This window comes from Giraffa tippelskirchi, chromosome 3 (assembly GCF_054371585.1).
Source record: "Giraffa tippelskirchi isolate mGirTip1 chromosome 3, T2T-mGirTip1v1.2.pri, whole genome shotgun sequence".
Classification (NCBI taxonomy): Eukaryota; Metazoa; Chordata; class Mammalia; order Artiodactyla; family Giraffidae; genus Giraffa; species Giraffa tippelskirchi.
In genome coordinates this window covers 144091767-144116198 of record NC_137277.1, presented here as the reverse complement: position 1 = coordinate 144116198, position 24432 = coordinate 144091767, and the positions used below count along the sequence as shown (strand labels likewise).

General features: G+C 40.2%; 1 protein-coding gene across 31 annotated transcripts in view; it reads left to right on the top strand.

Annotated features, from left to right (window-relative positions):
- The window catches only part of ANKRD44 (ankyrin repeat domain 44), a 314879-nt gene that overhangs the window by 262207 nt on the left and 28240 nt on the right, over positions 1–24432 (top strand). For all 31 annotated transcript variants that reach the window (XR_014079916.1, XR_014079917.1, XR_014079925.1 and 28 more), the window contains 2 exons: positions 9920–9991; positions 19798–19999. Coding sequence is in view for 19 of the 31 variants with exons in the window: in XM_081581477.1 (XP_081437603.1) it covers positions 9920–9991; positions 19798–19999 (274 nt within the window). In the remaining 12 variants the exon portion in view is untranslated. The remainder of the gene's footprint in view (positions 1–9919; positions 9992–19797; positions 20000–24432) is intronic.

The window sequence follows — 24432 nt, the reverse complement described above, 5'->3', positions numbered from 1 at the left end:
CTCATGGCAAGATAAAAATAATTCTACTGTTTCATTACTTCAAAAACACATTATCTGGCTTTCTCTGGACTGATGTATATATCTGAAACCAGAAAATATGTTTAGAATTCTTTTACTCGTATCTTACCTTCTTCACGGTATTGGTCAATCGGTTGTATCAAAATTTAATATGATATTAGTCTTCTTTGCTTCCTTGTAACTGAAGGCTAGAGGATCACCTCAGGATGAGTTCTGTCACTACCTGGCATTGGGGTCTGACGTGATTTAGAAAGACACGCTTAGCCTCAAGCATTTTTCAGTTACAAGACCATGTAACAAACCTGTGAAAGATCAGGTTTGGTTTGTTTTGCTGGTTAGTTGATTTGTTAAAAGTAGCAGTGAATGCAGCATTCACATGGTTTTTCTAAAGGGAAAAATCCATTCCAAATATAAGATTCCAGTAATGTTTTTTATAGTATTGCAGCATCAAAGCAGGTAAGCAAATGTGTTATCACTCTGTAATTAATTCCACCAGTGTTCTCTCATTCACTTATCAGATTTCAATTAAATTCAATAAACATTATTGAATACCTTCTGCAAGGAATAGGTAGTCTCTGCCTCTAAGAAATTTGCAATTTAATAGCCATGAAGGAATGTACTCAACCAACAGCGAACTAGCCAAATTGGTATTATTGATTTAATGAAGAATACCAGAAATATAGTCATGAAAATATTGGACTCTACCCCCCTCATAAATTTTTACTGGATATGATGCTAAAGGGACCTTGGAAGTCATCTGACTCAACTATCTCACTTTTAAATACAAATTTATCTTATTCTTTATTAGAGTAATCTGTATTTGTTGTAGAAAGTTTAGAATATGTAGAAAAGTGGAAAGAAAAAGTGAAATACCCGAAGTCCCTCTACTACAAAGCAGTTATTATTAACCCTCTTGGTATATTTCCTTCTAGTCTCCTCACATATTTTATTACATACATGAGATAATATTAAATATGCAGTTTTATGCATTGATTATTTTTCCATAAAATATTCTGAATGATCCTTTCCCAGTGCTATTAAAAAAACACTTGGTAAACATTTTTAAAGCTAAATAATGTTCAAGTGTTGGATCAATCACAACTTAGACATTCTTCTATTTAGGTTGTTTACCACTGTTTCACTCTTGAGTGGCTTTGGGCTTAAAACATTCTCAGGATAGAGTCTGAAGTAGGTTTATGGGTCAAAGTAGATGAACATTTTTAAGGCCTCTTGCAAGATAGTTTTTGAACACCATGCATTTTGTATCTTGTATTTGCCTTTATCTTCACAGCAGGTTTCATTTGCCTTCCATACACATACTACAGGCTCTTCTGCCTTTTAATTGGCAAGGAAATCACCAGGAACTGAATACACACTGGAGGGAGGAGATAAGCAGAGTAATCAAAATCAGCTCCCAAGAAGCTAAGCTTCTAGTAGCGCCCTCCTTAATTTGTGTTATCTCCTTTTGAAGTTGCATAGACCTTGACTTGCACAAGTATAGAGAGTTAATGGCTCCTTACTTATGGAATTGAGTGGAGGAGGCAGAAATTAGATTAGATTCATACGTCTCTAGGAGCCAGTGAGTTTCCGGTAATTGTTGCTAATAACAATTTCAAGCAACACAGCTTTTTCTAATAGCTGTGAAGGGGTGTGAGCAGAATCCTGAGGAACAGATAGTCACTGCTGTTACCCACATGTCATCATGAGGAAGCTAGTTTATTTTGGGCTGGGCCCAAAGACCGGGGGTTCACTGGGGTCCAGTACAGTCTGGAATATCATTAATTCTGAGACTGAAAGACCTGTGGGGTACCCCAAGCACTCTCCTGGGCCCGTGGGAGCCTCTCAATGGAGTGTGAACACAGGCTGGGGGGTCTAAAACTTCTGCAGACTCAGCCCCCTCTTCTGGCTTGAGCCAGAGTCAGGTCACAGCAGAGTGGACTCCGGGTCGGCCTTGAGGTTGCTCAAATAGCATCTCATTCTCAAGCACAGACAAGTGGAATGTGAAATAGAATTTCTGACAGAGATGCCAGCTTTCCAAGGGGTTTTGGTCTGCTTCCAGCCCTTTGCAGACTTGAATACTCATAAATGTCCTCTCAGTTCTCACTGCTAAAAGATAAATACATCCATTCTAAACGCTTCCGTCAGAGCACCTCCTTAATATTTTCTGACCGGTTTTCTAACTCCTACCCTCCCTGCTAACCTGTTGAAACTAGTAGTAGGGGTCTAACCAGAACTGACCAAAGTGAGGGTTACCTCACAGGCCCACTGGCTACACCTTTCTGATTTTTACAGTCTGAGACACACTTGCTTTCTTAAATAATGCATTTAGAAACTGGTTTAGATCAGCTGAAGGTCTCTTGAGATCTCTGAATTTTTTCTTGCCATGTTTTCAAATAACCAGTCATAAGCCATACTACTTATAAAGCACTTATAAAGTGTAATATTTATGTGTTTCCTCTCAATTTGGGATAAGATCACTGTTTTGTTAACCCAGCGGCCAGTTGGCTTACCATCAAGTTCATATTTATTCTTGATTTTATCATCACAGATTCAGTTTATAGAGAAAGAGGCTTAAACTTGGCCTTCTATTACCTCTGCTGCTTTTAAATCTAAGACATTAAGGTGTTCTTTGTGTGAGCCCTCCAGTCCTGTGGAAATGCTTTCCAAATGCAAAAAATGTCCTATGAATTGCTATAATATTTATACAGTCATTTTCTCAGCCCCCCCAAAGTTATAGAACATCCTAGCCACCACCACCACCATCCAGTTGAAATAGATAGAGGGTTCATGTTTCACAAAGTCTGCTTGCTCTCACCCTAGCTTTTTTCTCTTAATTCCCACCTCAGATGCCCATCTTTACTTGTCACTGGGGTTGGGAGTAGCTTAAACCTCATACCTTCTGGGTTTTTTTGGCCAAGAGAGTCTTGGCAAATGCAAGGTGATAGGAGGCTGTGGGCTCAAGCAGTGCTAAACTCTCTATACAAGCTTCATAAATGATTGATCAATTGAGAAAAGCACCATTTCTAGGATTTTATAGGTAACAAGGAATAAGATTAAGTAGTCCAGATAAAGGCTTTATTAAAACAGCCATTATAACAGATTGTTTAGGCAGAGAACCAAGTCATTCCTTGAAGTGAGTGTAAATTTTTTATTGTGCCAGTAGAAACTGATGGCAATGTACTGGATGTGTACGTTGGGTTTATGAGTGTAATTCAACATGGAAACTAGCATGTGAATGCATGGATTGTGTAAATGTTGATGATAAGCCAGAGGATACATTAAGTGGAAATGGTCTTAAAAGAAAGAAAGTTATAACTTGTTTGCTTGGTATTATACATATAAATTTATATTATTTGATTTATAACTACAAGCTTTATGTGCAGAACTCATTGCTTTTTATGATGTTGCTTCTTTGGCATGTATTCCTAGCTATAACTGTGTTTTGAAAGAACCATTCTATTCCGGATTTTGACAATGTAGGTTGAGGGTGATCTCTGTAGAGCAATGTTATTTTCCAGTAATATTGCAGACTACAGGATTAAGTATGAGTTTATATAATGAGTCATGCTGGGAGCTCTCTGTCTCTCTTGGGCCCCGTGTTCCTCTCCTGAGACATTTATGCAGAGTCGAGTCTCTGAGCAGTGCTGTGTATCTGCCTCATCCCTTGGACTTGATATGTTTAGAGTCAATTTTAAATTAGAAAGAGAAGTCTAAACATAAACGTCACTTTTGAATGACTTGCAAATTTCTTTTCTCCCTACTTTTTCTGCATTGCCTTCTTAACTAACAAAGAAGAATCACCAGAGGAAGAGGCATCTTAGAGGAGCTAGATTCCAGTACGGTTCCCTTTGACTGCTGTGTAACTAAAATGACTACTTACCACTACTTAGGAAACAAAGAGGAAAACCTCAAAGATCAAAGGAAATTGTTGAAGTTAGAGACATAAAAAGACTCACATACTTTTAAAAAATGCACATAAAAAAACTCTTCATGTTTCCTAACCTCATCCCTATTTTTTTTTCCTTTGAAATATCAGGGAAAAGTCTCAGCTTACAAGTCGATAGGAAGGTGTTTTGTGGGATAAATAACATGGGTTTTGAGTTAGACCTGGGTTCATTTCCATGATCTGTATTTTCCAGGCTGTGCAAACTTGAGCAAGTTACTTAATGGATTTCTGAGGATGGGTTGAGGTGATCTATGGAATGCTTAACTCATAGTAAATGCTTAATAACTTTTGGTTGTCATCAGTGAGATGACAGTATCACTGATCACCACCACCACTTTCATATCATGGTAATCATGGTCTCCACCACCGTCATCATTGCCACCATCATCATTATCATCTCCTCATTCTCCAGGTTTTCCTCCTACTGCTCTGAACCCTCCTCTTCTCACAGCCCCCTTTACAGACTCTCTTCCAAACCCTAAATAATTGAGGTTCCTGAGGCTTAGGTCCTTTCTCACTACACTTTCTCCCAGGCAGTCTCATCCACAGTGAAGGCATCCTGTCTCAGCCATTGCTGATGATTGCCAAATCCATTACGCCTGCCCAGATCTCTCTTCTAAGCTTCAAACATTGTATCCATCTGTCCAGTGGACATCTAGCCTTGAATGTCCCAGAAGCACTTCAAACTAAAACTCAATGCATTTTCCTTCCCCTGGTCTTGTGCCTTCTCTTTGTTTCTTGTCTGAAAGAAGGCATCACCATTCACCTTGTTATCAAAGCAAGAAAACTGAATGTCATTCTTGACATTTCTTTCCCCTTACTCCATTGTTCAGTTGATGAATGGTGCCCATTACGCCTTTTGGACTCTAAGGTTCATATGGGTAGGAACCATTTGAGAATGTAAATCTCTGTATCTGGCACAGCACTCAATAAGTAATTATTGAATGAAAGAATAAAGGAATGAATAAAAGTCCTGAATATCCCCACTTCACTTCCATTTCCTCTTCTGCAGTACAGGCCACCATCAGTTCTCAGCAACTTAATTCACAATTTATCAATCCCATGGTCCAGATATCCTAACTGATCTCCCTGCTCCTGGAGTTGCAGTCCTCACCTGCCCCAAGCACTGCTGCAGTTCATTTGCCACACTGCAGTTAAAGAGTTTTCATGAAACCCAAGAATCTGATGATGATCATGCTTCTTCCCTGCTAAAAGCACTTCAGTGAGTCTCAGGAATTATCCTGCTTTGATGCTCTGCTTTACAGCTGTTTTAAGTGGAAGTGTTAGTTGCCCAATCTTGTCCAACTCTTTGTGATCCCATGGACTGTAGCCCACCAGGGTCCTCTATCCATAGGATTTCCCAGGCAAGAATACTGGAATGGGTTGCCATTTCCTCTTCCAGGGGATCTTCCTGATCCAGGGATCGAACCCAGGTCTCCTGCATTGCAGGCAGATGTTTTACCATCTGAGCCACCAGGGAAGCCCTTACAGCTATTATCCCAGCCCAATTTCAATCTGAAAAATAGCCTGGATTGGACAGTAATGATATGATCACCCTGTACCTAATCTATTGTCTGCTTACATTTGCACCCTCATTGCTCCTCACTCTTTCTTCACTCCTACATGTTATCTAGTCTTATTGAACTTAAAGCTTTTGGTGTTGTACTCACTGTTCTCACAAGCTTTCTTCTGCCTGAATAGTCCCTTCTGTCTTTGCCTGGCAGACTCCTACCATCCTGACCTTTACAGAGGAGTCTTCTTTGACCCCCCAAGGTTATGTCAGGTCCCTCTTCCTTCATATTCCTATAGCATCTTGCATCCTAGCTCTTGCCTACAGTTTTCACTACCTGTTAACTTCTGTGGATTCCCCACTAGCCTCAAAGCTCTCCCAGGTCAGTGACCACATCTATTCACTGCACAGATGAATCTGGTTCCTAACCCAGGGTCCCCCATATAGATGACATTAAGTAAAGCATCCCATGCTATTAGGATGATCAAGATACACATGTAGAAAAATGGTCTTCCACAGTAAATCTTCTGGGAATATGGCTGATTTGTGACTATAAACAGTATATTGTCTTCTTGCTTCTGTTCATAGTGTTCGTAATAATAGTGGAAATGATTCTGTGTTCCTTTGATTAAAAGTTCATTCTAGGACAGGATTTGGAGTTGGTACACACTGTCAATTCCAGGAAGTCTTGCAGGTGATAATGTTGCAAAACAAAGCAAAGAACAGCTGTTCTTTAGCCTTTTCAAGCAGTTGAGGCTGCTTTTATTTCAACTTTGTACAGCAGATTGGTTTTTAAAGTTATTTGCTTTGAAGTTAAAGTGAAATATACTCTCATTATTCTAATGTATCATAGGTTGCTTCAGTTCCAAATTCTATTCTCATACTAATAAAAACAAACATACAATGCCTCATGCTTCTGATATAATTATTTGTATTGTTTTACTTGAAAATTTGAAATTGTGTGCTTTTAGATGATCAATTTTACACTGATATTTGACCTGCCAGAGAATGCAGCCTCTTTTTTTTTCTCACATGCATTGGCTAGAAAGAAGTTCTCGCCACAGAACTAGACCTAGAAAGAGCCACAGAACTAGAACTAGGCCCAGGTCTAGGATGGACCTACCTAGGGGTCTATGGACATCATTCTAGTAAATGAAAAGAAATGTTCATCACTTTTATTCCATACAGAAATAGCTTTAGTGTTTTTATTACAAAACCAATATACATTCACCAGAAAAAAAGAATATCAAGAAAGAAAGAAGAAAATAAAAATTATCCATACTCCCACTTTTAGGCTACTGTATTAAACATTTTAGGGTATATGTTTCTCACCTTTTTTTCTTGCATATATAGACATATCAATACAGTTCTTGAAATGAAAATGGTATCTTTCCACACATATGTCTTTAAAATGTGTTTTTCCCCATGAATAAAGAGCATGTTAGGAAGTTTCGCTTTCTAATGTACTGAGTGGTGTATTTTCCCCTTCTCCACCCCTCATTAAGAAAACTTAAATCTGTATTACTTTTTGAATCAGCCAGGCATTTGAAGGAAACAAAAGCCGTGCTAGTAGTTTTAAGCAGAAAAACAGAAAATTTTAAAATTTGATGTTTTAAAAAACAGGTGTTTATAATATTGTGGGGAAGTCTAGGAGAGGGGACCCTAGGCTGATCCTCCAGAAATAAACCTGAACTGATGAACTTGGATTGTCAGGGCTTCTGCCCCCTCCTCATGACCAGAGAGATGGGGAGTCAGAAAGCAGCCGTGGAATGGCTGCTCCATAGACACATCACCCCAGCTGACACACAGGAACCAACTTGTCACTGTCACCCACTATTGGCCCTAGAGCCACATAGCATCTGCCTGATCCACACTTTTGAAAACGGCTGCCTGGATCCCTGTGTCTTGCTTCTTTACCCTCACTAACCCTGTACACAGGAAGCTAAAAGACAAACTTAAGTCTCCATGACTCTGCTCAGCATCAGAAATCAAAGATGTCCTTTACTCAGTTCTGTCTCTAACATTTCAAATTAGTGCATATAATTGGCAGAACCTAAATCATGTCTGGAATCCTGGTTCAAGGAAGTCTAGGAAATGTAGTTTTGAGCTTTCCAGTCCCTGCAGTATAAGGCAGCCCAAGCCCACCAGTCAGGAGGCTGGAGTGGACATTGAATATTGCCATAATCACCACTCATCGAGGCTCTGAGTGGTGGGGTTTTGTCTCTTCTGGATGCATCACTATACAAAGAACTAAATGGCAACATAAAGAGGGATAGTTTTTCAGACGTGGTGATATATACCATTGCAATTTATTCAATCCATCCTTATTGCTATTTACTCTTTTTTTCCACATAAACAGTGTCTTGATAAACTGCTTTTCGCAGAGTCACTAATAGCCTCCGTGTTCCTATACCCAGTTGGCAATTCTCAGGCCCCATTTTACTTGATCTATCAGGACTTTTGACATGGCTATGCATTCTCTCATTAAGACTCTTTCTTCACTTGGCTTCCGGAACTTTATGCTCTCCTGATGTTCTTTCTATCTCACCTACTCATTCTGAATCTCCTTGCTGGTTCCTCCTCATCTCTGTAACTCAGTGTTGGGTGCCCCAGGATTCAGTCTCTCTTCTCTGCTTAACTCCCTGGCTCATCCTATCCAATTTTATGGCTTTAAATACCATGAAGTCCACACCCATGTATCCAACAGCTGCTTGGTCAGCATGTATGTTTGTAAGCTTTAAAAACATCTCAAATGTAACATTTCCAAAATTGAACTTCTGCTTTTTCCCATTATGTATATTCTACTCACTTCTCCATTTCAGTTCATGGAACAAAATCCTGAGCGTCATCCTTTCTTTCTCTCTCTTACATTCACAGTCAATCCATCAGCAAATCCTGTTGATTCTGCCTCCAAAAATATCCACAATCCAACACTTTTCTCCACCCCACTGCTCCAAGCCAGTGTTATTTCTTTCTTGGACTTTTGCCCCAACCCATCAGTGATCTCTGTGCCCTCCCTAGAGTCTAAAAGTTAGAACAAGTCACCCCTCTCCTCAGAGTACACCAGTGAAATTCCATCTCATTCAAGATAAAAGTCTCAAACTTTTTACAGCAATCCAAAGACTCCTTATGACACTACCACCCTTCCTGCCCTCTCTCTCTCATTTCCTTTCCTGTTATTCTCATCCTTGTTCCCCGTCTCATTAATGATCTTAAGCGTCTCTGTCCCTAAAGGACTAGGCAATTGTTTACCCCTCTGCTTGGAATGCACTTCCCCTAGATACCACATGGCTCTCTTACCACCTCCACACTTTGTTTAACCATCACCTGCTGAGTAAGACCTTTCCTGATCTTATATTTAAAGTTGCAAACTGACCTTTCTTCCAGCCTTCCAAACTCAGTTCTCTGTTTTCTCTCCACAGTACCTATGGCTTTCTAAATAATTACATAACTTCTTTCTTTTATTGCCTGACACCCCTCCCCCCCTTGAGAAAATGGATCTTTAAATATACTATTTATTATTGAATCTTCACTGCCTGGAGCAGTATCTGGGCATTTTAAGTGAATGTGTTTCTGTATACATGTGTCATTGTGTGCTTGTCTAATTATTTAGTAGGAATTAATTCCTGATGTCAAAGGTATACACAAACTTGCCCAGAAAGGTTTTAACAATTTGTTCTTCCAACAAGAGTCAGTGAAAATGTCTTTTACCTGATACCCTCACCAATATCATGCCCTCATCCCACTATTCTTTCCATTTGAGCTCATTCTGTTCATCCCCAGATGATATATTTGCATTAACTCCTCCCTCCTCTCAGAAAGCTCTCCAGCCACAATTCTTCCTATTACTGAAGTCCCACTTTAACTGTTATCTCCTTGGAGAAGCCTCCCCTGGCCGTCAGCTGTAAAAAGCTTCCCAGTCACTCCATTTCATATCACCCAACTTTATTTTCGTTATAAGCATATTTCACTACCAGATTATTTTCTTATGTGTATGTTTATTTGTATGTGTTCTCTCTCTAGAATGTAAGCTTCATGAAAATAAGAGTTTCATAAGTCTTTTTCAACACTATCTCCAGTAAATATGTGTTTGATAGTGGAATAGACCCTGGGTATTGTCATTTTTTCATTATGACTAACTACTGGGTGGGAAGTAGATTTAACAAGAATTGTTTTTCTAGACTGGTGAAGCTGAGCAACTTTTCAAGTATGAAAGCTGCTTTTTTTTAAATAGCAAATGCTAAGATGACCTAGAAGTTGAAATATTCAGTTAGCATATTTGTTTTAGATATGCTGTATCTGATTTCTTGTATTTCTGATAAGTTGCATGATTTCTTAAGTTTCTGAAGCCTCCTTTCTCATTTATGTCAACATTAGTATCCGTAAAGTAGGATTCCTTCTGCGGATTGTACTCACATACTGTTGTTTTCTTTTCATCTCCACAGCTTTTGGAAAGAACCAACAGTGTTTTTGAAGAGTCAGATTCCGGTGCTACTAAGAGTCCACTCCATTTAGCTGTAAGTGAGATGCTGTGGGTAGCTTTACCTTGTTACAAAAGAACCCTAAGCGTTCCCAAAACTAGGCTGCTCTTAAAAGGAAAGCATAGCAATGCAGTAATAACTCATAATGAAAACAGTACATGGGTAAAGCCTCAGGCAGCAGAGACAGAGTGTGTCTCCAATTCCAATCCCAGCTTCACCCACTGGTGACTTTCACATCACTCACCTTGTCTGAGCCTTGATTTCCCCATCTGTAAAACGAGGACAAAGGAAAAGAGACAATGTGCATGGAGCCCAATCACAGTGCTCTTAATAATGATTGTTACAAATTTTAGCAGTCTTTAAAATTATTATCTAGTAATAATAATTACTAACCGAGGAAGTATTTTATTTTTATTTTAGAGATGTAAATATAGACAACAAGCATTGAACTGTTGATAATTGAATACCATAGTTAAAAACTTGTGAAATATTTAAATACAGACTTGTGAGAGCAAGATGAACATATGCATAAAAGCAACTCTGCAGCTTCTGCTGAGGCTTGAAATCGAGGTCTCATAGGAAGACTCAGACCCTGCTTCTTGTATCTGGTGAGATTTGGGAGGGAGGTGAAAGTGAAAGTGTTAGATGTTCAGTCGTGTCCCACTCTTTGCGACCCCATGGACTGTAACCCACCAGGCTCCTCTGTCCATGGAATTCTCCAGGCAAGAATAGTGGAGTGGGTAGCCATTTCCTTCTCCAGGAGATCTTTCTGACCCAGGGATCAAACTCTGGTCTCCGACACTGCAAGCAGATTCTTCCCCATCTGAGCCACTAGGGAGGTGAGCAGAAGTTTTTCTGTCACCAGTAAAGCTTCCTCTCCACATCCCATCATTGAAGGGAAATGTAATAGCTCAGAGTGAGAATCACCAAACTCTCCCTGAGGGTGACAGAGCTGAGAAGCTTACCACCACTCTATGTCTGTGAAGGTCTTGCTAATCAACAGCTGTTCCCTAGAAACCTCTTGGACTGACAACAGCCAGCTCACCTGCGCAAGGCACTGCTGAGTTGTGAGACCTCAGCACAGGGCCATCAAGATGTTTGGATGCAGCTAGAGACTGGACACTGGGAAGAGTAGGATGCTGGGTCTCTATGTTCAACAGTTATGACATTGCACTCAGTACCATGCACACATAAGCACTTTTTCAGTTTCATTCTGATGAAAAATTGAGATGGAGATTTTGGAGAGCTGAGAGGAGTATTTTATTGATGGACATACATAGGAATTCAGGCAGGGTAGGAAGGGATGAGGATTGGGATGAACTGAGGCAGGTAGGAATGTAGGTAGGAAGGGATGAGACCATCCCATGAAGATTGGGATAAACTGATCACACTCCATGGAGCCTTTCCCTCCTTGCCAGTCTCCCCAGGTACTCACCAGCCCATCTGCTGGCATCTCACTCACCACCCTCTGCCACATCTACCGACATAACCATTGTACGCACAGTGATAAATATGCACACGCCGAGTCCTGTAAAAGCAGGCTAAAATGTCTGTGAGTCTTCTGGACATGGGCTTAGAGTAGAAAAGGTGGGTGGATATTTATATGTATAAAATTTCATACCAGTTGTCTCTTAGTACAATCACTGCAGATGGTGACTGCAGCCATGAAATTAAAAGGTGCTTGCTCCTTGGAAGAAAAGCTATGACCAACCTAGACAGCATGTTAAAAAGTAGAGACATTACTTTGCCAACAGAGGTCCATCTAGTCAAAGCTATGGTTTTCCTGGTATCATGTATGGATGTGAGAGTTGGACCATAAAGAAGGCTGAGCACCAAAGAACTGATGCTTTTGAACTGTGGTGTTGGAGAAGACTCTTGAGAGTTCTTGGACTGCAAGATCAAACCAGTCCATCCTAAAGAAAATCAGTCCTGAATATTCATTGGAAGGACTGATGCTGAAGCTGAAGTTCCAATGCTTTGGCCACCTGATGCAAAGAACTGATTCATTGGAAAAGACCCTGATGCTGGGAAAGATTGAGGGCAGGAGAAGAAGGGCACGACAGAGGATGAGATGGTTGGATAGCATCACTGACTTGACGGACATGAGTTTGAGCAACTCTAGGAGTTGGAGATAGACAGGGAAGCCTGGTGTGCTGCAGTCCACAGGGTTGCAAAGAGTTGGACATGACTGAGTGACTTAATGAAAAACAAAGCAGGTTGCTCTAAAGGTTGACCCTAGAACCTCTGCCCAGCCATCTGCTGGGCCTGGGGAAGTTAGCCCAAGGCTGGGCATTCATAGAAGCTCTAGCTGCCCTAAGAAATGCCTATCAGAAAGGTTATCTCAGATAGAATTCTCATGTCCTTTGACAGTGTGGTTGATTGCATTGCTACGCCCGCTGGTAATCTGAGAAGAGACTTTCTTAGCTTCCAAAAATTTTATAATCGCTCATCCTTTTTCTTTTTTCTTTCAAAAATTATTGAGTGCTTACTGGATACTAGGTGCTCTGCTAAGTATTATGGGTTTCCAGTCATGTAAAGACAGGATGGTATGGTATCACTGGAGAGAGATGGGCTTGGGTAGTTCTCCAGCTGGCAGGGGTCTAGTAAGCATCCCCGGGGAAGAGGGGATCCCAGCCAGCAGTCTTCTTGTTAGCATCTCACCTGGACATGGTTTTCCCATCTGTAAATTAAAAAGGAGTGAGTTAATTAACAATCCCCAAACCCTTTCCAACTTGTTAATTTGTTGTATGATCTTGGGCAAAAACTAACCTCTTGTGTCTCAGTTTTCCCACCCATTATATGGGGAGAATAGCAATACCTCTGTCATAGGGTCATAGTGGGAATGACATGAGTTAAAGCATGTAAAGCAGTTAGAACAGCACCTGGAGCTTATGTGGAATCAGCTGGGGCTTCATCCTTGCTCTTAGTAACATCAGTATCATTCTTTCCTTTGACATGTACTGACTGGGCATGTGCCAAGCACGGTTTCAGAAGCTGGAGAGATAGCAGTGAACAAAACCCAGCCACTGTTTTTGTAGAGTCTCCAGTCTAGGAAAGACAGTACGCAAGTAAATAGACAACATAGCAGATGGTCAGAAGTGCGTGCTGCTCATGCTACAAACAGGAGCCGTGAGGTAGAGAGCGTCAAGGTGGCAGACGGGGTGATGTTGTTACTCACAGTATAGAAACAGCAACTCTCTTGTTTGAACAGCAACTCCATGAGCTACCCATTTGGTCTCTGACCAAAGAGTGTTCTGGGCAGAAGTGCAAAGTCCCTGGTATGAGCATCTTGGCATGTTCCCAGAACAGCAAGGCCACCATGGCTGAAGCAGAGTGATGAGGGGAGGGTGGTAGAGATGAGGTACGCATGTTGTCAGCAGGTGGGGGGGTGCGGCACGGAGGCAGGGTAGGGAGGGCCTCAGACTCCGGTGGGAACTTTGACTCTTTTTCTGACACAATATGAAACCATTTGGAGGGTTTTGAGGAGACAGATGATGTGATATGGCTTTTATCTTAAAAGGATCACTTTAGCTTCTGTGTTGAGTTTAAATTGTCAGGAAACAAAGCAGAAATAAGACAACCATGAGAATGATGACTTTGACAGGGTAATAGCAGTGGGTTAATTCTAAAACTGTTTTGTATTTTTCCCTGTAAATGCTAACACTTTTTAAAGAAATTAGTATTTGCTCCAAGAACCCCACAAGTATGCTCATCACTCTCCCCAGGACCTTCTGTAGCAATTAACTTGATTAAAACTCGAGACACATTATTTCTTCCATGGATGAATCTACAATGAAAGAGAACCAGATGCCCCCAAACCTTGACTGCCCCCAAGAAACCTGACCTGCCTTGAGTTACTATTTCCTGGCTGAATGATTCAAGTCTCCAGGGTTATCCGCCCAGTGAATTTCATAAGCATTTCATCCACTTGAAAAAAATTAAATTGAGAAACAAGGCTATGCAAATGAAAGGCTCCAGCTGTCGAGTTTTCCAGATGGACCGGTTGTTTCATGGATTCTGTTGAGATTCCAAATTCTTTCTCCTGCTGCCCTCAGTTCCAATCTAAAACATTTAAAGAAATTAATCATGTTTAAGAAATATGTAAGTTATTTAATGAGATATTTTAAAGTCTTTTGTAAAAAAATTTGAAATGTTTGCTACCTCTAGTGAAGGCTTGAACTGGGTTGTCTATTGAAAGCCAAAATGCCACATGCTTTTTGAACCAACGTATTTGTTCTTTTGTGTTATTACTTCTTCCTTGAGTTATTTAAGAAATTATTTGTGGAAGTACCACTGAACACCTGATTTAGGATGGAAATAGAGAGAAAAGTATGAGCTTGGTTCATCATGCACTGCCGACATGAGAAAGACCTTCTTTCCTGACTACTTGAATGTCTTTCAGAGAACTTGAAGTTTTATTGTATTCTTTTTTATAGACTTTAAAAACCACATAACTACCTAAAGATAGACTCATGCATTTAGCCATAGAATAGAGTCCCATATTACATGGTAGTTTGCTCTCAAGTGTGAAAGTAAGTGAAAATTCTTGTATTATCAAGTTTAGCTTTATTATTTCCCTTAAATTGCCCTAGATATTTAGTATACATAGTTTTATGTCTTCAACTCTGTATAGTAATGCTTTTGCATACTAAAATTCAAGAGATGTAGGCTTGACTAAATGAAGAGACAAGGGGAATTCTATACATAAATCTGGCCTTTCAACCATCCTCTCTTTGAATTTTCAAGTGCCTAATATAGAAGAAAACATGGGTTGGAATTCTGAAGCTTTCCTTCAGCAGGTTTCACTCTATTTTATTTTAATGTTAAGCCTCTTTGTGCTGTGCTTCTGTGCTCAATTGTGCCCAACTCTTGGCAACACCATGGACTATAGCCTGCCAGTCTCCTCTGCCCATGGAATTTGCCAAGAAAGAATACTGCAATAGCTTGCCATTTCCTACTCCAGGGGATCTTCCCAACCCATGGATCGAACCCACATCTCCTGCAGCCCCTGCGTTGTAGGCAGATTTTTTACCTGCTGAGCCATTGGGGAAGCCCAAAAGTAAAGACCATCAGATGACTTAGGTTCCAGCCCTGTTATAACATTAGGTATATGACCACCTTTAGACCACCTTGAGTCAGAGAACTAGAAAGTTTTATAATTCAAAGTAAACTTCAAGTTGCTATGGTAAAACAAGAACTTTCTTTGTATTCACTGGCAATCCATGAGCTGAATATGCAGAATCTTGTGAGACAGCAAATAAAATAAGCATGATCTAATGTGGAAATGAAATATATTTGGAGATATCTAAAGAATGAAATGGCAGTAGTAAATTTAACACATGCAAATGGATTTATTTTTTGTTGTGAGAATGAAAAGGAAAAACTTCAGGGGTCTTTTACGGAAGTTAAGTTCTCAGGTGAGCACTTAAGTGCCCTGCAATGTAACTCTGCAGTCCTGAACAGTGCTGATCCCGCTACATGAGCTTCCTTCCTGCATACATTTCTTTTTGTCCTGAGTTTTCTCTTTATTAATCTAAATATGTTAGCCATTGTGCTTTGTAGATATGCATGCAGTTTCTAAGTTGCCAATTCTACTTTCCTAGACTAAAGTAAAATAACAGTGTAAACGTTTACTATGTTTGTCATCATCGTAAGTGACACTGAAGGAGGGAGCATTTGCAAATAGCATCTGGAACCTGCTATTACCTATGTGGACTCATCTCCCTTTGATGTAAAGTCAGGATTTCTACATAAACTGAGTCAGTCCCTACCATTACAATTTAAAATGAGAAGAGGTGTTACACAAATTCAAGTTCAAATAAGCGACAGACTCAAGCCCAGGGTCAAGTGAGATAGATTGACTTATACTCAAATGTAGATGCTCCACCGTTACGGGAGGACAGGTGCTCCCAAGCTGGCTTAAATTGATGGCATGAGTTGATGATGGCTGAAACTAGATGATGGATATTTGGGAATTCATGACACTATCCTCTCTTCTTTGTATAAGTTTGAAACTTCCTTTAATAAAAAAGATAAATGTATATCTTATGGCCCTGTTGCACGCTTTCTGTAGGTGCTCACAAGAAGCCCACAGCTCAGGCTCTGTGGTATGGCTGAGAATTCCAGCTCCACCGTGGAAGGCTGTGTGACCATGAGAGGGTTGAGTAACACCTGTGCCTTCTGTGTCCTTGTCAGGAACAATGGGAATAACAGTAGCATCCAAGCCATGGGTTGTCATAGCAAATAAGGTGCTATATGTTCAGTCCTGCCTGACACACAGCAAGTGCTCCATGAAATTAGCTGTTGCTTCAGAAGTTAGATTAGACTAAAGGCTTTCCATCTTAGGCTTCTGATTCACTATTTGTTATTCAGCTCTCTGACCCGTTACATGTAGGCACAAAAGTATTTTGAAAGTCAGTTAAATGGAATTACTGGGAAAGATTTTAAGACATCGCCTAAAAGCGTAGATACTAGTGGTCACAGATTCTGAGTTTCAAATCCTGACTTTGTCACTTACTAAGTGATCTTGGATGAATTCATTATCATTGCTTGATTTGTGTTTTTGTCTATAAGAAGGATGTTTGCAAAGATTAGCACTCAACCTAGTGCCCTCAATAAATAGTTGCTATTTTAAAAATATATTCTTACCACTAATACTAATAAATAATAATGTAATTATATTCATTCATTTATTCATCAACTTATTGTTGAGTGTCTACTCTGTGCTATGCATGAGTCTAGGATACAGCAGTGAGCAATACACACAAAGTACCTCCAATCTTAGATAACAAATTAATAGATATGTAGTAGGTATCAAGTGATAATAAAATAAATGCTATAAAGATAAAATAAAGCAAGATAAGTGGGCTGGAAAGCACCTTATGTGTTGAGGAACAGGGTAGTGATCTATTTTAATTGGGCTCTGGGAAGCCTCTAGATAAGGTAATGTTTGAAACAGAATTACCAAAAAAGCCATGTGGCTCTTAGAGGCAGAAGATCTCTCCAGGCAGGGCAAGCAGAAAGGACAGATGCAACAGCCCAGAGGAGAATATACATTCTTTAATCATAGGGAGCGGGGAGGGAAGACTAGTGTGGTTGGAACAGAGTGAATTGATGGTCAAGGGTGAGGGAAGCCAAATCCTAAGGGTCTGAATGGTCATGGGAAGTTTTGGATTGTGCTGTCAATGAGTTTTCATCGAGGAGTGCTATGTCCAACTTGAGTTTTCAAAGATTTCATCTTGTGGCTGGTTAGTAATAGTTTTCTGGTGGCTCAGACGGTAAAGAATCTGCCTGCAATGCAGGAGACCTGGGTTCGATCCCTGGGTTGGAAAGATCACCTAGAGGAGAGCATGGCAATCCACTCCAGTATTCTTGCCTGGAGGATCCCCACGGACAGAGGAGCCTGGCAGGCTACATACAGTCCATGGGGTCGCAAAGAGTCGGACACGACTGAGCAATAAAACACAGCACTCAGCAAGGATGGGAAGGGAAGCTTTTGCCATCATGGCAACAGGGGATGTGGTATAGTGAAGAACTGGATAGATTCTGGATATATTTTAAAGAAGAAGCAGAGATGGTCATGGCTTGAAAGTAGAGATGATCATGTCCTTGAGGGCTACTAGTTACCCAACACTTGTGGGCGAATTATAACAGAGATATGGATAGCTATTTCCTGCCAGGTGTCTGACAACCTGATGACACCTCTGTTGGTGAGCAGAAAATGTCCCTTTCTTTCAGCAGACACACCCCTGCACCAGGGCATGGCAAGGCAGTGGGGAGAGATGGGGAAGCTATTTTTAGCACTCACTTGCCCCAGTGTTTCAAAGCTCTTGTGCAGCGCCACAACCCTGGGCTTAAGAGGGAAGACAAAGATGACTCCAAAATTTGGGGCCTGAGCAACTAAAGGAGTGTAAAATTGCCATTTACAGAGATGGAGCAAATTTTAGGAGGAAAATTAAGAACTCATTTTGGGACACGTTAAGCTTGAGATGTATGTTAGATATTCAAGTGGAAATTTCAATAGGCAATTGAATATACAAGTCTTATAAAGTAAGTGGGATATAAATTTGGGATTCATCAGCATATGAGTTATACTACACATATAATATATATGTTTAATATGTAACATAATCATAATCATTCATAAAAATAATGTAACGAGAAAGTTTTATAAACAATTCCTTTTAGTACTCTTAAATCTTGTGGGTCCTTTTAATCTAGTTTTTGTTATTGTTGCAGTTGATATATACAGAGAAAAACATTCAAGTAGTTTTTAAAAAGATAAGTTAAAATAAGTCCATATGTTTATTACTTTACCTCTCATTTCTAGAATAACCACTGTTAACAGTTTCCTTTGTATCTTCTAAAATTTTCTATGAATACAGAAATATACATAGGTACAGGTATGTGTCTATCTGAGTATATTTGCTTTTCATACAATAAAATTGTTGTATTTATTATTTGCAACTTAGTTTTTTAAAAAAAATTTTTGATAGTTTGTCAAATCACCCTTCACAAATATCACACCAATCTATACTGCCACCAACAGAGTGTAGATTGATTTTTTCCACCATGTCTTAACTAATACTGGACATGCCCAAACTTAATCACTGCCATTTGGTAGTTAAAAAATAGTACCCTAAAAATTTACGTGTTTTTTTCATATGTTTATTGACTTTTTATTTTTCTTTTTCTGTGAGCTGCCTTTTCATACCCTTTACACATTTTCCTAGTTTTTCAAATGGCTTGTAGAAGCTCTTTGTGCATTGAAAAAATTAGTTCTTCGTCTGCGCTAAGCCTGTTTTCAGATAAATTGTGCCTAGGGTCATTGCTGCAGTGGAAAAATAGCATAGGAGACATGAGAGGTGACTTTGACTACTGAAGACGCTGGGGACAGACTTGTCCTGTCTCTTCCTTTACGTTCCTCCACCAACCATCCCTCACCCCCACTGTATTCGTTTTTTTCCTTTTATTTCGATGTCCTTGACCTTATATGTGCATATACAGTTTTTTAACCTTATAGACTTAGTAAAAATTACCTTTCAGACTTTTAGTTTTGTGTTTTAGTAGTATGAAGCCTCCTAACTTTAACACAGTATAGGAGCTCACAATAGGACTGAACTTGGCCTTAATATATGGAATATACTTCCATAATTGTGTTTATGTTTTGGTTATAATCAGTGGAGGAAACAAGAGAAAAAGAAGCATCAGCTATATATTATACACTATGCAAAGGCTGTCAAATTTTCTCTCTTCCCATCCTCTCTGGAAGGCAACTTTTATCGTTCTTACTTTATAGATGAGGAAACAAACTCTAAGTGAAATTAAGAAACTCAGCCAGGATCACATGGTTGAAATTAAAATGTTGGACTGTAACAGAAGATCAGTATGCTTCTGTTGAATTACAAAGTCCACAGTGTTTTTAGTGATTTTTTTTTCCCTCCAGGTTTAATAGAAAAGCCTCCTGAAAAAATATTCAGATCTTACCAATGTGTTTAGGACTGAGCTGATGGATAAAAGAATACATTAATTCATTTAGCTATTAGCCTGTGTTAGATTATTAGATTAATAGATATAAATATAAGAATACATTGATACATTTAGTACCTTTGGAGTAAATTATTTGACAAAAGAGAAGGAGCATTAAAAAATTCATATGTGACTGTGAGGTCTGTGCATTGTAATTTTTCCATCTAGTTATAGTTTCACCTGTGTTTCAATAATTATGCCATGTGCTCTTTGAAGTAGTCTCCCTCCGTGACCTGGGAGGCTTAGCCCCTCAAATGGACTGTTGTGGGATTTAAGGTGAGCAAGCACTGGAGTTGTTGGTTTCTCCTTTGCAGGCCTACAATGGCCACCACCAGGCCTTGGAAGTCCTTCTGCAGTCGCTGGTGGACCTGGACATCAGGGATGAGAAAGGCCGCACTGCTCTGGATCTGGCTGCCTTTAAGGGACATACGGAATGTGTGGAAGCACTTATCAATCAAGGTGCATCCATCTTTGTGAAAGACAATGTAACCAAAAGAACCCCACTTCATGCCTCAGGTAGGTCTCGTCAGGAGTCTGGTTACCTCAGTTTTGTGGCCCACTTATAAGTTTGAGTAAATGGATGGTGGTATCTTCCTTCATCCCAATTTTGAAAATATACTCTTTCTACGTCAAGTATGCCTGTGCTCTTCCAAAGTGCTTTTGGCTTACTGTTCATTTAGACATGATTGGTGTTCTACATCCAGAGAGGCTCTGACTTTCTTTAAAGGCTCCTTTTTTTTTTAGAGCAGCTTTAGATTCATAGCAACATCGAAAAGGAAGGTATAGAGGTTTTCCACATACCCCTCGTCCATCACACATGCATAGCCTCTCCCATTATCAACATCCCTCACCAGACTGGCATACGCATTACAATGGATTGAACCTACATTGACACAACATGATCATCCAAAGTCCACAGCTTACCTTAGGGTCCACTATTGGTGATGTGCATTCTGTGAATTTGAACAGATGTCTAATGATGTGTATCTACCACTCTGGGCTTCCATAGGTTGCTCAGTGGTAAAGAATCCGCCCGGCAATGCAGGAGATACAGGTTCAATCTCTGGGTCGGGGAGATCCCCTGGAAAAGGAAATGGCCACCCACTCCAGCATTCTTGCCTGGAAAATCCCATGGACAGAGGAACCTGGCAGGCTACAGTCCATGGGGTTGTAGAGTCGGATATGACTGAGTACACACACACGCATATCTATCATTCTGCCCTAAAAATCCTCTACGCTGCATCTGACCTTAACTCAAAAGAGTGTTCAGAACCTTTGGCCAACGGCAATCACAAAACTTTCTGGAAAAAATGGGCAAGGTGTATTGTTGTCTTCAGGTAAATCACATAGAATAAAACCTCATAACATTTTGAAGCATAAAATTAATGATATTTCACAGCTACTTCATGAAAGGAATTGCTAGACAGCAATCTGCTGAGTATGTTATTCTGCAGTCTAAATGTTACTTCTTCACTTTTGCTCTGATTCTTTTTTTAATGTTTTTTTTTTTAATTGGGGTACAGTTTCTTTACAGTGCTGTATTAGTTTCTGCTGTACTGCAACACAACTTAGCTGTATGTGTACATATGTGCCCTCTCTCTTGAGCCTCCCTCCCACCCCCCATCCCACCCCTCTCAGGCATCACAGAGCACCGAGCTGAGCTCCCTGTGGTGTACAGCAGCTTTCCACTAGCTATCTGTTTTACACGTGTTAATGTATATATGTCAATGCTGTTCTCTCAACTTGTCCCACCCTCTCCTTCCCCCTCTGTGTCCGCAAATCTATTCTTTATGTCTGCATCTCTATTCCTGCCCTACAGATAGGTTCATCAGCACCATTTTTCTAGATTTCATATATATGTGTTAATATGATATTTGTTTTACTCCTTATTTTTTTCCTTTTTTAGTATTTGTTTATTTTTAATTGGAACATAATTGCTTTACCAACACACTTTTGTTCTGACTCTTGATGCATCAGGTGTAAAAATAGTCTCTTAAAAAGCTACATGTATTTTTCAAAAAGTAAGTAACTTGCCTCTTCTGTGATTTTTCTCTAATGCACGTTAAATAAAACTGTGTCCAGATTCTTCTAGACATATACACAGATGACAAGGTAATGTGGAAGAGTTTCTAGCTCAGCTAAGGCACAATTTTCTTTGGGTTCAGGAGTTCAGTGATAATAGCCTTTGATCAGGATAGCAGATATTATAAAAAGAAGTAAGTATCTTTCACTGTGAAATAATGGATGTATTGAGGAAGCAAAGGAATGAAAACAGTTTTCAAAAGGCTTTGTGATTCTTCTACTTGGGAAAATTTTCTCAGAATGTTAGACTTCGTGGAAGCATTGCCATCCACATCTCTGAATGTTCAAACCACTGAGGAAAAATAATACAAAGATTGAAAAAACATGGTGTTGCTTAATTATCTGGAAACAGTTGTTCCTGGAAAAAACTTTAGCCATGAGGTCAGCAGTGATTGGTATGGTTAAATTATAAATTCTTATTTCCCATCACATTTAGTTTTTTTGGTATTTGTAAGTGTTTTTATAAAATTTAGTATTCTAGGCATTCTTGGTATTACCATATAGTTTACATTTAGTTCTCCTTTTAAAGTTGCCTATTATTAATGCCAGCATCCTGCTTTAGTTACCAAGTACTTCCTGACACTTACAAAGGACCCATTTTGATTATGGAAAATTGCCCTAGTGAACAGGTAAACAATGAAGAATAATCATTGTCATTCATTTGCCACTGTGGTAAAGGCTGTAGTCCAATGGAGCCCCCTAGTGGTCAACAGGACTCGCTCCTTTTGAGTGTCCCCCGTGTAATTCATTGGGAAGGTGCAGGCTGTCATTTGGTTTTATTCTCCACGAAATGTCTGCTGTGCAGAAGCTTTAGCCTGTGCTTTGAGAATCTGCTTTTCCAGAATCTTTTCCAGCTCATTTGAGAGGCCAATTTGTTGTCCCAAATCCTGCGAGTACTGTGAGGAACAGGAGCCAGGATGGATCTTAGAGGGTTTGGCGTAGATCGTTGTAATGACAGTTGTGGTCTTCGAACAGCATGAAAAATGGCCGTCACTCATGGTCAGGGAGAGGCTGACTGAGCTCGTCTGAGACAAAGCTGGATTTGGCACGGCACAGCAGAAGGAAATGGTAGCATCTTTTTGCTAGAAGGCAATTGGGGGAAAAAATGTGTGTAGGAAGCCAAGAATTCTAGTGTAGCCACACTTTTAAAATAAGGGGGAATTATATTTACTGAGGACTCTTAGCTAAGTTCAAAAAAGCGACACGTGCCCACCTCCCACCATCTCAACCGCACCTGCCCAAGAAAAACACACTACTGTAGAATTAGTTTGCTGTCCAGCATACTGGATGAGTGATACGAATTAGATGATTTTTTCCCCTTTTTCAGTTTAGGCAAATATAAAAATCCTTGAAACCATTATGATTATGAATATTTGAATTTGAGCATACTCCAGGAGATAGTGGAGGACAGAGGAACCTGGTGTGCTACGTCCAAGGGATCGCAAGGAGTCAGACATGATTTAACGACTGAATAACAACAACAATTGAAAGAATATCAAATTGATATAGAAAAAGGAATCAATCAAAATATGCTGTATTTCATGAATATTATAAAATAATACCACCTGTAGTATTTAGCTATCAGTCCTCTGCTAATTATTTTCTTTTAAGCATACATTAAAACTCTTGCATATTTCATCAGTGCTAACAGACTTAATGTAATTTTTAAAATGAAAAGCAAAAGAGCAACAACATTTCTACAAGATTTCCTCCTGAGGTACATAAATGTGATGTTGCTGAGAATTAGCTGAATGCAATGGTCTACAAAACGTGGGTATTATCCCTGTAGTTAATTTGAGTGGTGTTGATGAATGTGAGCTAATTCTAATATGTATTGTCCCTGAAAAATGTGTTGTCGTTAAATCAGCCTTCTCTCATGACTGGCATGCAATAAAAAGGGCTGTAAAACACAGCTCTAAGAAGAGCCTTTATCAACCTAACATAGCTGTATCTATTCCCTTCTCTCTCTACAACCATAACAAGGTTAATGCAATGTATTTTATGGTGTTCTCATTGTTCAGAGAGGAGAGAAGGTCACGTTCAGAATTTTAAACGTGTTTGTTTGCATCCTACTCCCTGAGTAGAAAATCATGTCTTTTGCAAGGCTGTGGGTTCCATTCAACGAGCTGAAGGAAAGTACCCTACCCCAGGGATTATCAGCCTGGGAGGTGCTTCCTGACCCTATGGCACCAGGGTCTTCTTCCTAAAAGAGCATCTTGCCTGGTGCACACAGGACAGGGCAAGTCCATGCGTCCCACCCCAGGCAGTCAAGGCCAACACAAGATTGGGGCCACGCTTCCTGCCCATTGCCAGTTCCCAACCTGGGCAGCTGAGTGAGGAGGGGCAGGGTGAGGGCCTGCTGCCCCCAGTCAGAGCTCAGCAGGGAAGAGAGAGGGGAGCAGAGGTGATAGAGGGTGGGAGGCTGCTGGGAGAAGGCAGAAAAACAAGGGCTTTGATATAAGGAACTCAGACGGAGAAGTCCTCCAGCCCCTGGGGTGGGGGGCCATCTGTGAGTCTTCTGGGAGTGCCAGTCAATCAGTGAGCAGCAAGCCAATGGCTAACATTGCCAGCTTGAGGTTTGGCTTTAAGTCACCTGTCATCAGTCAGAGCGTCTACCTCAGAATGTAAAATGATGGGGAAAAGAAGCAAACTCTGTTCCCATCTCCCTTCCTCCCCTCCTCTGCTCCCCTCTTCCCTCCTCCTCTCTTCTGCTCCTCCCCTCCTTCACGTGCTTTCCTCTCCCTCCTCCTCTGCCTTCTCCTCCCCCTTCAACCTTCTTTTAAAAAGGACTTGAGGTAGGCTGGGCACAGGAAGATTGTACAGAGTTGGGAGACTCCCTTAGAGGAACAGAAAGGTTACCCAGAAAG